At 39.6% G+C, this 12,601-nt stretch overlaps 2 protein-coding genes across 2 annotated transcripts; one reads left to right on the plus strand and one right to left on the minus strand.

Annotated features, from left to right (window-relative positions):
- Window positions 1-759: 759 nt before the first annotated feature.
- Window positions 760-7,398, plus strand: LOC103989728 (probable LRR receptor-like serine/threonine-protein kinase At1g67720). Its single transcript, XM_009408673.3, has 15 exons — window positions 760-1,103; window positions 1,873-2,404; window positions 2,964-3,469; window positions 3,566-3,698; window positions 3,828-3,899; window positions 4,003-4,071; window positions 4,148-4,219; window positions 4,504-4,572; window positions 4,657-4,808; window positions 4,889-5,130; window positions 5,680-5,806; window positions 5,873-5,941; window positions 6,039-6,222; window positions 6,489-6,624; window positions 6,914-7,398. The coding sequence occupies exons 1-15, from the start codon at window positions 1,028-1,030 to the stop codon at window positions 7,220-7,222; spliced, it is 2,748 nt and encodes a 915-aa protein (XP_009406948.2). The 5' UTR covers window positions 760-1,027; the 3' UTR covers window positions 7,223-7,398.
- A 36-nt stretch (window positions 7,399-7,434) lies between these two features.
- LOC103989729 (L-ascorbate peroxidase, cytosolic) lies at window positions 7,435-10,460 on the minus strand. The gene is made up of 9 exons (XM_009408674.3): window positions 10,279-10,460; window positions 10,010-10,184; window positions 9,854-9,919; window positions 8,556-8,604; window positions 8,199-8,281; window positions 8,016-8,095; window positions 7,829-7,931; window positions 7,688-7,746; window positions 7,435-7,602 (listed from the first exon to the last, which is right to left on the minus strand). The coding sequence occupies exons 1-9, from the start codon at window positions 10,395-10,397 to the stop codon at window positions 7,587-7,589; spliced, it is 750 nt and encodes a 249-aa protein (XP_009406949.2). The 5' UTR covers window positions 10,398-10,460; the 3' UTR covers window positions 7,435-7,586.
- Between the last annotated feature and the right edge of the window lie 2,141 nt (window positions 10,461-12,601).

The raw sequence follows: 12,601 nt of genomic DNA on the forward strand, positions 1-12,601 counted from the left end.
ATACGAAAAAATTGATTGCATAGGAATATCATCAATCATAATTAAAAAATTTTAAAATAAAAAATAATTTGAGAAATATTCTTTTAATCATAAATAATAGTTACGGAGACTTGGTTATAAATAAAAGACATCTATTACAATTCATTTTTTTTTTCTTTCTTTTCACTCTTTCTTACTGGAGATATCCACTAACTTAGGTATTGAAGGGGTGAATCGAATCAATGTTCACTTTTTCTTCCTACCTACCAAAAAGACGATTCTTATTCAAAATAATTCTAAATCAATAACTGACTTTGAGGATAACCACTATTTGACTATAAATAATAGCTATAGCTTCATCAAATTTTAATTTTCATTTATGGTCATGAAATCATGGGACATGAAAAATTATCACAACGAGCAGTGACTAATGATGAAGTGGCCGAACCTTGCAACTCCTTTTCTTATCAACAACAAGAAAAAGAGCAAAAAAAATCATGGAGGAACAATACACTCATTCAGATACATCTCCTCAACTGTCAGTCGCATTTGTGACCGTCAGCTTTAAATGGAGAAATCATCACCTCCTCAATCATTCATCCTTGGCAAATCTGATCCTTCGAGGTAAGCTCGCCATAACGTGACCGGATACAAAGCGCTGTGAAGTGACTGAAGTGAGGTGACAACCGAGGGCGAGAGTAAAAGAGAAGCAGATCGGGTCACCGCAAGTTGAGGGACGGTCACGTGTCCTCGCTGTAAAGCTAAAGGCAAGCGGAGCGGCGATCCTTTCCCACTTCGCACCCTCTTTACAGCTTCCGTCGATTTATCGTCTCGGTTCCCCTTTCCTTTCCTTCTTTCCCACTTCGAATGCTCTTTACAGGCTCCGCCTATTTATCGACTCTCGTTTCCCCTTCCCTTTCATTCTTTCCCACTTCGAACCCTCTTTACAGCTTCCGTCTATTTATCGGCTCCCTTCTCCCTCCCTTTTCCGCTTTCCTTTCATTCGCCCTTGCAGCGAGCCGGCGTGCGATGTGGCCTGGCTTGGGGAATGGCGAGGCTCGTTCATCTCGTCGTCTTCAATCTCCTCCTCCTCCTCTTCGTCGTCTGCAGTGCTCAGATGCCTGGTATATCTTCTTACATCGTGCCGGTCAAAGTTGCTTTTCCGGAAGTTGTTTGCATTGTTTAGGTTAGATATTAGGTCAAATGTTACCAAGATCTGCTGAAGCCGAGCTTCGATCGTTCATGTCAAGCCCTGTTTCACTTGGCTCTGCTATACTGAGATGTCGTTACACGCTAACTTGATGAAAGAAGACAATCGTACCAGCGGCGAGCAGCTGGTGGACAGATCTGAACAAAGAAGAGCGTCTAGAACAGAAACAGAGAACGCATCTAAGATCCATAACAAAATGAACTAAGAAACTGGTCAATTCTAGCAAAACAGTTCTCCTTCAAATGCGATGGAGCTTGTTAGCCTTCTTGGCAGAGGCAGAAGCCAACCATTCTTTGGGGACGAAGGCTATACCTAATTGTTTGAACTGTTAAACTTGTATGCTAGCTTTGTTCCCATATGAAACTTGTATGCCAAACGACACATTACGAGTTTGCCTTCATCGCAAAGTGTAATGTAAGGTGAATTTGGTAACACTTTTCCATACTTTTGCTTCTTTTTGCTGACCATCTTCTCTGTTGAAAAGTTATCATTCAGCACATTTCTGATTATGTTTGTGATAAGAATGCACTTTTCATTCTACACCATTGGATACTCTATTAACTCTGGTTGTACAGATTCATATAAGAAAGTTGAAGTGAGATCATTTTCATGAAAAGCAGCATATGTTCATGTTTCCAAAATGTAAAAGCTAGTAGCTTACGTGCATAGTTATTGCTGGACAGGTTTTGTCAGTATTGACTGTGGAGGCAGCGAAACATATACTGATGATATTGGACTGGTGTGGACACCTGATAGTCAATTTATTTATGGTGAAGCAGCTAATATATCAGTTCCAAATGAGAACCGCAAGCAATATAAGACAGTGCGGTACTTCCCAGCAGATAATAGAAAGTACTGCTACACATTCAATGTCACAATCAGGACACGGTACCTCGTGCGAACAAGCTTCTTATATGGGAACTTTGACAGAAGTAATGTTTATCCAAAATTTGACATTTCAATTGGTGCAAGTCATTGGTCAACCATTGTTATCTACGATGAGAAAGCCATTGTGACACAAGAGGCCGTTATCCTAGCTTCGTTTCCTACAGTTAGCATTTGTTTGTCTAATGCTACAACTGGACAGCCTTTTATTTCTACCATCGAGCTTCGGCAATTCAATGGTTCACTCTATCACACAGAATTTGAAACTCAGTTTTTCTTGAGTCTATCTGCAAGACTAAATTTTGGAGCTGACAATAATGGATCTATCAGGTATTTGTTATGCTTCATAATTGTTTAAAATTATTGGGTAAGTTAATTGAATATAATTTTGGTTTTCCATGCATTCTCCCAATGTTAAAACTGAATCCTATCTTCGCCAACCTAATCATCATGCAACAATGCAGACTTTGGAGAATGTATTATGAATCTTGTGTCATGAAAAAACAAAAAAAACTCAGATCACCAAGCATTAGTTATCACGGAGAAATGTGCATGTGTTCTAAGGTATATATTGAGGAAATGGAAGTATTCTAGAATATGAAATGATCAGACCTACGAGTCAACATGCATAATAGGCTTTGTTACGTTATATGAACTGTAAAAGCACCTTAAGGTTGGGTTTAGAAGAAAAACTATATACAAGAAAAATGATATTCCTTCTAAAATGATTCTGCCATAGTTCTGATTTTCAAACATTGCACCTTCCTATGCTATCTCCATTTTGGTTTTATTTCCGTGTATTGTTTAGCTGGGTTGGTTCTCTGGTGGTGAAGGATTTTTTTTCTTGGTTTTAACTGCTACAATGATAACATGTTCTCTATGCTTACAGGTACCCAGATGATCCTTACGATCGAATTTGGGAATCTGACTCTTTGAAGAGGCCAAACTACCTTGTCGATGTTGCTCCTGGAACTGAAAGAATATCAACTGCTATGCCTATAGATGTCAATAATGATGAAAGGCCACCTGTAAAGGTTATGCAAACAGCTGTAGTGGGGCAAAATGGAACCTTGAACTATCGGCTTAACTTGAATGGTTTTCCAGGGTATGGTTGGGCATTTTGTTATTTTGCAGAAATTGAAGAGTTAGGAGTGAATGAAATTAGGAAATTTAAGCTAGTGCTTCCAGGGAATAAGGAACTAACTCGTCTCATTGTGAATGTCCAAGAAAATGCTCAAGGGAAGTATCGGTTATATGAACCAGGATCATATAATATAAGCCTCCCTTTTGTCTTGTCGTTTGCTTTTAAGCAAACTAATGATTCATCCAGGGGACCCATCTTAAATGCTTTGGAGATTTACAAGTACATGGAGATACATTATGGCTCAATGGATGGTATATATGGATATCGTTTTCTTCATTAGCTGATATAAACTGTGTTTTTCATCAGGCTGCATCTGTAATATTGTTTCTTTCTTTTTTGCATTGCAGCATCAACCATGCAAAGTTTCACATCACATTACCCACAAGCAGTTTGGGCGCAAGAAGGCGGGGATCCATGCTTACCAGCTCCATGGTCCTGGGTGCAATGTAATTCAGATCCACAACCAAGAATTGTTTCAATGTACTGAATTAGTATTGGTATCACTTTCTCCGTACTTTGTTGATATTTTTCTACCTATATTTGTGCATGTACTCTATAAAATTAGATCCATTCTCAGTTCGTGCTAATAATAGCTTGTTGCATGAACAGTGAATTATCAAAGAAAAATTTGACAGGAGATATACCTTTGGAACTTGCTAACTTAACAGGCTTGGTCGAGTTGTAAGTTTGAATACAACTTACTCCTTTTTGATGTCTTAATTATTTATGTTTCTTGAGGCACAAGCTTCCTTCTTTGTAACTATCCCAAATTCAAATGTTGCAGGTGGCTTGATGGGAACATGCTTACTGGTCCAATACCTGAACTTGGTGGATGCTTGAATCTGAAAGACATGTAATAGTTAGAAAATTCAGTTGTTGTACCTTTTAAAACATTATGCTTTAAAAGTTTGGTTTTTTCTTATTTGTAGTCACCTTGAGAACAATAAGTTAACTGGTGATTTGCCATCATCATTGGTGGGCCTACCAAGTTTAAAGGAACTGTAAGTCCTTTCTCTCAGTTTTAAAGCATACACTATTTTTTGGCTGGTTTATACAATAAATTAGCATCTAGATCCAAGAAGTAGCTGAATTTGAATTTGGTCATTCTAAGTTATCTTCAAGTAATTTCTGTAATAAAAAACACTTCTATTGTTTATTCTGTACCTTATGCCTCCGTTAAATCATAAACTCATGATTGTTTTTTCTACCATATCCTGTCTTTTGTTATGGTTTTGCCGGATGCCAGCTACTGCATGAACTGAGAGTAGAATACTGATGGTTGCAGGTATGTGCAGAACAATATGCTGTCCGGAACAGTGCCCACTGGTCTTCTCGGCAAAAATATTGTTTTTATGTAAGTATTACTTTTTCATTCGCCGTGTTGGCAACTTCTTATTTCTTCCTTTCCAACAATCTCTTTGCCTGATATGTTTTTCAGGTACTCTGGAAATGCATATCTTGATGGGGAAAAAAATAGCAAGAGGCACATTATAATTGTGTTGTGCTGTGTTGTTGGATTTTCTGTGCTGCTTGCGGCTGTTCTTGCCTACTTATTTGCACACAGAAAAAGAGAGTTACTTTCAGGAAAAGGTATAGCTTCATACTCGTTGAAGATTTTTAATTTGGTCATCAATTTATCAGCGAACTGAAGGTGAAAACTCGTGTCTCAGATGATCTTGCCACTGTCCTACCACTTCAGAAGCAAAGTGCTTCCTTCAGTGAACTTGGTACTGACGTAGCCCATCGATACATGTTGTCCGAAATTAAATGTGCCACAGAGAATTTTGCAAAAAAAGTTGGTTTTGGAGGTTATGGGACTGTATATTATGGAAAGATGACAAACGGAAAGGAAATTGCTGTGAAAGTCCTTACAAATGATTCTTGTCAGGGGAACCGGCAATTCTCAATTGAGGTAACCTATATAAATAATCAGGTAGACAAGTAATACTATTATGTGTCATGCTGTGTATCACTTGGTGACATACTTTCCACTAGCTTCAACAATGGGAAAAAGATCCTGGTAGCTAACTGCACATAGTTGTCACAACTCACAAGTTCGATGAACGAAGACTTCCGTTTACAATGATTTCTTAAATATACATGAGGACAAGTACATATCTCCCACCAGTCATGAATGATGCTAGTCAATTTGGTTTTTACTTGAGATCCAAGAAGTCATTGTAGTGGTGGTACCATAAGCTTAATAGGGGAGAACACTAGAGTCAAATATGTTGGAACATCTTAAAATTTGTTCGATATCTATAGAAGGTGAGTCTCTAGGGTATAGCCTTAGTGTAATTGAGTAATTTTCAGACACCACTGTAACAAGATTTCCATGCTGGTCAGGATTGTGTACCCCGTGGTTTTGTTTATGTTCACTTGGCAAGTTCATTGTTTAACTGTAGAGATAATTTCTGAAAGCCATTATCACAAATCATCACACTAAAAAGGCCTGTTTCAGGTGTCCCTGCTTTCCAGAATACATCACAGGAACCTGGTACAATTTCTAGGTTACTGCCAGCAAGAGGGGAAGAACATCCTTGTCTATGAGTTTATGCATAATGGAACTTTGAAAGAGCACCTTCACGGTACGAGTCTCATATTTTCTACGTTATGAATATTTGGAAGTACAATAATTTATTTAATCTTTGCAGGTTCTGCATCTCAGAGACAGCATATTAGTTGGCTTAAGCGTCTTGAGATTGCTGAAGATGTTGCAAAAGGTTCCATTTGAGAAATAAATTATCATTTATCTAGACCGTTGATTTATCTTCTGGAGTAGTATGATAACAATGGGAACTTACATATAACATTTATCAGGCATTGAGTATCTCCATACTGGCTGTTCTCCGGCCATAATCCACAGGGATCTGAAGACCAGCAATATTCTTTTGGACAAGAACATGAGAGCAAAAGTTTCAGATTTCGGTCTTTCAAAGCCTGCTGCAGACGAATCCCATGTCTCAAGCGTTGTTCGAGGGACTTTGGGCTACTTAGACCCTGAGTAAGGCCTTCTTCCCGCACAACTAGCGTGTTAAATACTCACTATAACAATTATATTTCTTGTACACTCAAAATACATGAGCAAGTCATGAAGTTTAATGTCACGAAGATATAATGACATGAGGAGGAATCAGGAATTTTTGTATTAGCCACAGGTTTCCAAGAATTAGTTACATCTGGGAAGTCATGGCGGCATAATATGTTTAATATTTTCATCTTCTGCTCCCCAACTGATTCTGGCCTCACGAATTTATTCGTCATGTGCAGGTATTACACCTCACAGCAATTAACAGTAAAGAGTGATGTTTATAGTTATGGCATTATCCTTCTGGAGCTTATTTCTGGTCAAGAGCCGATATCTAACACAAGTTTTGGCGAGAGCTTCCGAAACATAAGTCCGTGGGTCAGTGCACCACTTTCACCTTGCTACTAATTAATTACAATTGTTTGAAATTTCTCTGCAACTTTTAATTCTCTGATTAACGGCCAACTATCAAACCAAATTACCATTTCTTTGTCGTACACATCTGAGGCAGCTGCAATGGCAGTTAAAAGTCAGTGGACTTACATGTTCCCAATTCTTTTACAAGCTCGATGTCAATTTTTATTTCTTAGAATCCGTCCTGTTCTCTTAGAAATAGTCGCTTGACCCTGTTTTAGTGGCAGTAGTCTTACTAAATTTCTGTAAACAGGCAAAGTTTCATTGTGAGAGCGGAGAAATCGAGGCTATCATCGACCCATCACTTGGGGATGATTACACTGACATCCAGTCAGTGTGGAAGGTTGCAGAAGTGGCAGTGAGATGCGTCAACCGGGAAATGAGAAACAGGCCAGCCATGTCCGAAGTGCTCAAGGAGATCCAAGAGGCTATCGCACTGGAGCACGCTCCGGCAAACACACAACCCAACAATTTCTTTGGTGAAGTTTACTTGGACGCATTGAACAATCCTGGACCCGATGCTTATTCTAGTGATTCCTTTACCCAGCCAGAGCTCCGCTAGTGCTGACCGTACCTGATGTGCTTCCATATTTTTATGATTTTGTTCATAACTAGGATTGGAAAACAGTGTAATTCAAATTTTGAGTAGTTTGTGATCATAATTTAGACATATAACAAGTGTTCGTGTCATGACGAATGTGCAACTTTCGGGAGAAATTTCTGATATCAATTGTTATACCACATGTGGATTGAAGATGTGTTAACCACAAACCGAGAATCAGAATTTTCATGTGAAATTCATAAAGGGAAAACGGAGAGCAGAAACATATGAAACATTCGATGTGTCCAGACATCCATGCATTAACACTCGGAAAGGTTTATTGGAAATATGCTTACTGAAGTGACTTCATGTATGGACGAACGATCTAGTCCTCCGCAAATCTGAAAACGAAAACAAACGTAAGGCAAAAGTCAACTACTTCCGTAAGACCTGCACTTGTTGATCAAGAAACGCTTCGATGCATACCCTAGTTCGGAGAGCTTCAGGTGTGCTTCAGCATAGTCAGCAAAGAAGGCATCCTCATCCTAAGGGTGAGGACGTCGGATCAGTATAACGCACACAATGCAACTAGAGAGAAAAAAAAAAAGATCAGACGAGAGCGCATACGGCAGCGTATTTCTCGACGAGGGGACGGAAAACAGGATCGGTGAGGAGAGCCTTATCGGACGGGAGCTGGATGACGTCGTCTTTCTCGCCGCTCAGGAGCTCCCTGCCACCGGACATATGAGAACATATACAGAGAAGAGGAACACATCAGAACATGCACATGTCGAGGAGGCGACATAAATCTTACTTGAAATAGGAGTTGTCGAAAATAAGAGGATTGGAAGTCCAAGCTCCCTCGAACCCGGAGCGCTCCTTGTGGCATCTCCCCTGAGACATCAGAAGGTGCCATCGCACGCAAAGTAATTAGATAACAAAAGGTCTAGCGAACGAAATGCTGCGACGATAAAGAAGTGTGTAAATATTGATTTACCAGCGTGTGGCCACCAGAGAGTGCAACGATATCCTGATCGCTGAGACCCATGTGGCCAAACACATCCCTGAGGTGGTCCGAACCTGTGAGACCGAAAGCCCATCAAAAACAAATTTGATCATCTCTTTCTTTTTGTACAGCAAAATAAGGTTACTGTGGCATCTCATCAACAAAACTCAATAGGACGCATGCAAAAGCCAGAGAAAGAGTCTATATAATGATGATTGAAAATTGAACCAAGCGAACAAAACATCTAAATAGAACTAATTTTATGATATCCCCAAAAATGCAGCATGAGAAGTAGGAACATTGGAGGGTCATTTTGAATGTCCTGAAACATTTTGTCTAAAGCTGTACCTTTTGTGGCATCAGGCAGGCGGCCTTCCTCAGGAGGTTGGGTCTTGTCCTGAAACAGAAAAACAAGATCATCAATGCAAAACAAGACCAAATCTTGTTCAGGTATCCTTCACTAAATCTGCTCTCTGGAAGCTTTATCGTCACTTAAACTCTTGCGAATGAATGTCTCAAGAGTCTAAGGGTCCCATCCTATTCGAACGAACGTCTGATAGAGTCAAATCCGAGATCGGCACAACAGAAGTCTGCTTCACGGAACTCGACTTCATCTACGTATTACATACCATAATATTTATTATAAGTTCTATGCAATATCGATATGGAAGTGGGAAAAAAATTAAAGAAACTTATGACAACTGTATGGATATCAATAGGATTTCGATTAGTTCTGAATTGATGTTTATATCGGATAAACAATAATTAACTTAATAAAATTATCATTGATATTATAAGTTTATATGTTTTGGATTGAAAATTTTATTTGAGGATTAATTACATATTACTCTTTATACTTGAACCCTATTAGCATCGTCACCTATGTATATATAAAATTTATATTAAGTTTTCTATAGTTTTAAAAATAAAATAAATAACTCTACTTATCCTAATGTTGTCAACCATATTGACGTAAAATATAACATATGACATGGATCGATTTAAAAACGATAAGCAAAATGATAATTTTAACACCATTTTCGTTTCCAATAACTTTATTGTAAAAAGATAATTTCAATATCTCACGTATTGAAAACAAAAAGATATTAAAATTATCTTTTTGTCTATTATTTTGATGCTAATTCAACATGTGATATCATGTGTTATATTTTTCGTCACGATATTATGATAAATAAGATTATATGTTTCAACGATAGAGATCCCAATATAAATTTTTGGAGTATTAAAACCATGATATTAATAGGTCCAAATGACTTAAACATTTTGCTTGAATTATTTTAGCTCATATTTTTCATATCATTGTTCATGATTGATGAATTGGAGGAATCATATCAATGATATACAACCTTTCCAATAGATTTACTCGCAAACCAGAAGGAATAACGCCACCGCACATCTAATACGCGCAACCTCCTTAGAATATATTTACTGCTCCAAATCTTACTCTCCGTTAGTTTTGGGGAACTATATGATTTTATAATTACGTCATTTCTCCACTTCCAATTCCAGGAAGAGTTGAGGACGAATGAAGTAGATCCATAACCGCCGACCCGATCACTCCTAACCCTAATCTTTTACCCTTTTTTCTTCGTGTTAGCAAGAGAGAGAGCGCGGGTGTTTGATACCTCTCTGCCGGGATGGAAAGGGATCTCCGGCCCTCCGGTGACTTCGACGGCGACGACTCCGGCGAGCTGCCAAGTAATTGAATGCAAAACAAGCGTTGAAAGCGCCGTATCCTCTTGTTTAAAGATCTGGACAGGGAGATCGAAAGGGGGGAGAACCTGGTAGAAGTCAGCGAAGGAGAGAGTGGGGAACTGCTCCTTGATTGGCTCCAGGAGCCGGAGGGCGATGTCGAGGCCGTTGTTGGCGCCGTGAGCGAGCTCCGCCGAGAACCTTATCGTCCCGAACGGGCCTCCCGTTTTCGTGCTCACGTCGTACGTCCCCGCCGAGTGCCAACTGAGATAGAAGGTCCCCACACCCCGACACGATGGTGATCGATTCTTATGCAAGAGAGAACAGAAAGAGAAGAAGAGAAGAGAACGATGCGTACGCAAGGCGGAGCATGATAGGGGCGCAGTTCTTCTCGGCGATGAGGCCACGGAGCTTCCTCCTGGCCTTCTCCACCGCCTTCTGGTACTCCTCGCCCACCGCCGGGTACGACTTCCCCATCGCCGTCGTCCACTTCGCCGAATTATGGTCTTCGTCTGGTCGTCGTCAGTGGCAACCCGGCGGGGCCTCCGCATTTATAGTGCGCGCCGGGTCTCCGGGGAGGAACGGACGGATGGATCTACACCACGGCTTATGATGTGATACCGACGGCGACGATTGCGTCCTCGGGGCGTGGATGCTTCATGCTGCCCCACGACGTCGTCTGAAGTCGCGCAACAAATCAAACGGACAGGCGCCATGGTGGTGACGGTGGGACCCTACCAGGTGTGAACGCGGCGGTGGGGCAGAAAGATTCCGTTTCAGGACTTCACCAATTGGTCGCCAGGGGGCCCCACCGGCGGCAGTGCGGTAATTATAAACGCAATATGACCGTGCTTTCCTTGCTCCATTAGTTTTGCCAGCCACCGACCCCGGGGGCGATTTCGTAAAATGGACCCCTAACTGAAGCTTTTTTAAGCTTAAGACCCTCGTAAGTTGTGTTCTGTCTTCACTTAAGCCCCCCAAACAGGACCTTAGTGACCCAAATCCCATTAAATCAGTCCCCAATCGCCTAATCCGGTTCGATTTGACCATTTGGGGGCTGACGTGGCCATAACATTATAATGTTTCTCATGTCGGTTTGGTGGGTCACCGCCTGGCGGATTATGTACTGGTGTATTTCGTGGACCCCATGGCTGGACGACTCTCAATTAGTTTTGGGTCCCTATCGTTAGGCAAGTAGGTCCCACTTGGGTGTTCATTCCTTTCCACACACAGCAGGCGCTTTCCATGCCCTCCCTTTCCACATATAGCCAACAGGCCCGAGTCGGCCCAACAATGTGTCGGATCGATTTGATCCGATCCGATCAGGTATGACAAGCTTTAAAGAATAAGACAAAGCTTATATAAGTCTACATTATCATGCTGTAATTAAATATTATTAATTAGTTATCTTTAATATTTTGATCATTATATCTTTAATATATATTATATCTTTAATATATAAAAGTGAAATATTTTGATCATTATATCATTCGTGTCTTCAACTCTTTTGACGAAAATCCCGTATATGTTTAGTGGTAAATCGAAGTGAGGCAGAGTCAAGCTCGATGATAAATTCTCATATTTTTGTCAATCATAAGGAAAAACGAAGTTAAATATTTCAATTTCATAAGTATAAAAAACTTGATATAATTAATAAAAGTATAGAATATAAAGATAACTAATTACAGTAAATAATTTATGATAACCTTAGAGAAATCTGTGTTTGCTTGAAATAATACATAGGCATAATGGGCCGGGCTCATGGGCCTTCGATATGTTGTAATTTCAATTAAACGCATAATTTGTAAGAAAATTGCATCATTTCCCACGAAATGTTCTAATGATTACTTAAGCTTGTCTTCCTCCGATAAAATAATCGGGGAGTTATTAAAATATTTGGTCGGTGAGGCTAAATATTAGACAAAGAAAAGGGCAACGTGTGATGGGTCGAACGGCACGTATCACGAGGAAAAAGGCTTTGCATGCATGGACATGATGCGCCCACGTCGCCAACCTCGGAGGTCTCCGCCAATAATACACCCATAAAAGCGTAATCCACTTGCTAATGAGACGGATTAAATATATATATTAATTGGAACATGATTGCAAAAGGAAATGGCCAACCCATCAAATTACATGAGAAGAAATGGGGGGAGGCAGCTCGGGCGAATCTTATTGATCTTTTAATCGATGATGGCAATGGCCCCCACCGGTTTATTTGCCATCGAGTGTGGCAATGGGAAAACAGAGGAAGTATTATGGTCGAGTTGTCGTTAAAGTATCTTTCCCCCACCGGTTTAATCTTGTCATTAAGCATCACAAATACATACAATAATAATAATCCTCCATACATAAAACAATTATTATCATCGATTTGGATTTCGGAGACAATTCAATTATGTCTCCATTCTAAATCTTATCTTGATATGATGATCATTTAATAACACAAACTTTAAGGAGATATAATCAGAAACGAAACCTTTAAATTGAACAATAACTAAAGTCGAGAGATGAGAGAGAAGAATCTAATCATAATCGAAGAATTTTGTATTTATAACCAAAGGTTTCGATAAAAATAAGAGAGAAAAGGACTTGTGTGGTTGTCCTCTCTACGTGAAATATTCTTTCAACCATTTTTTATTTAAAGATTATTTTATATTTTATTATATATTGACGTGATA

Source organism: Musa acuminata, chromosome BXJ1-6 (genome assembly GCF_036884655.1).
Source record: "Musa acuminata AAA Group cultivar baxijiao chromosome BXJ1-6, Cavendish_Baxijiao_AAA, whole genome shotgun sequence".
Taxonomy (NCBI): Eukaryota; Viridiplantae; Streptophyta; class Magnoliopsida; order Zingiberales; family Musaceae; genus Musa; species Musa acuminata.

Excerpts from the sequence above, each read along its gene's own strand:
- LOC103989729 (XM_009408674.3), bottom strand. The coding sequence starts at position 10,397 with ATGGGGAAGTCGTACCCGGCGGTGGGCGAGGAGTACCAGAAGGCGGTG. Across the intron at positions 8,096-8,198 it reads TCTCTGGTGGCCACACGCTG|GGGAGATGCCACAAGGAGCG; the intron begins GTAAATCAATAT and ends CTGATGTCTCAG. Across the intron at positions 7,747-7,828 it reads TCGTCGAGAAATACGCTGCC|GATGAGGATGCCTTCTTTGC; the intron begins GTATGCGCTCTC and ends CCTCACCCTTAG.
- LOC103989728 (XM_009408673.3), top strand. The coding sequence starts at position 1,028 with ATGGCGAGGCTCGTTCATCTCGTCGTCTTCAATCTCCTCCTCCTCCTC. Across the intron at positions 3,900-4,002 it reads TTAACAGGCTTGGTCGAGTT|GTGGCTTGATGGGAACATGC; the intron begins GTAAGTTTGAAT and ends CAAATGTTGCAG. Across the intron at positions 4,220-4,503 it reads CTACCAAGTTTAAAGGAACT|GTATGTGCAGAACAATATGC; the intron begins GTAAGTCCTTTC and ends TGATGGTTGCAG.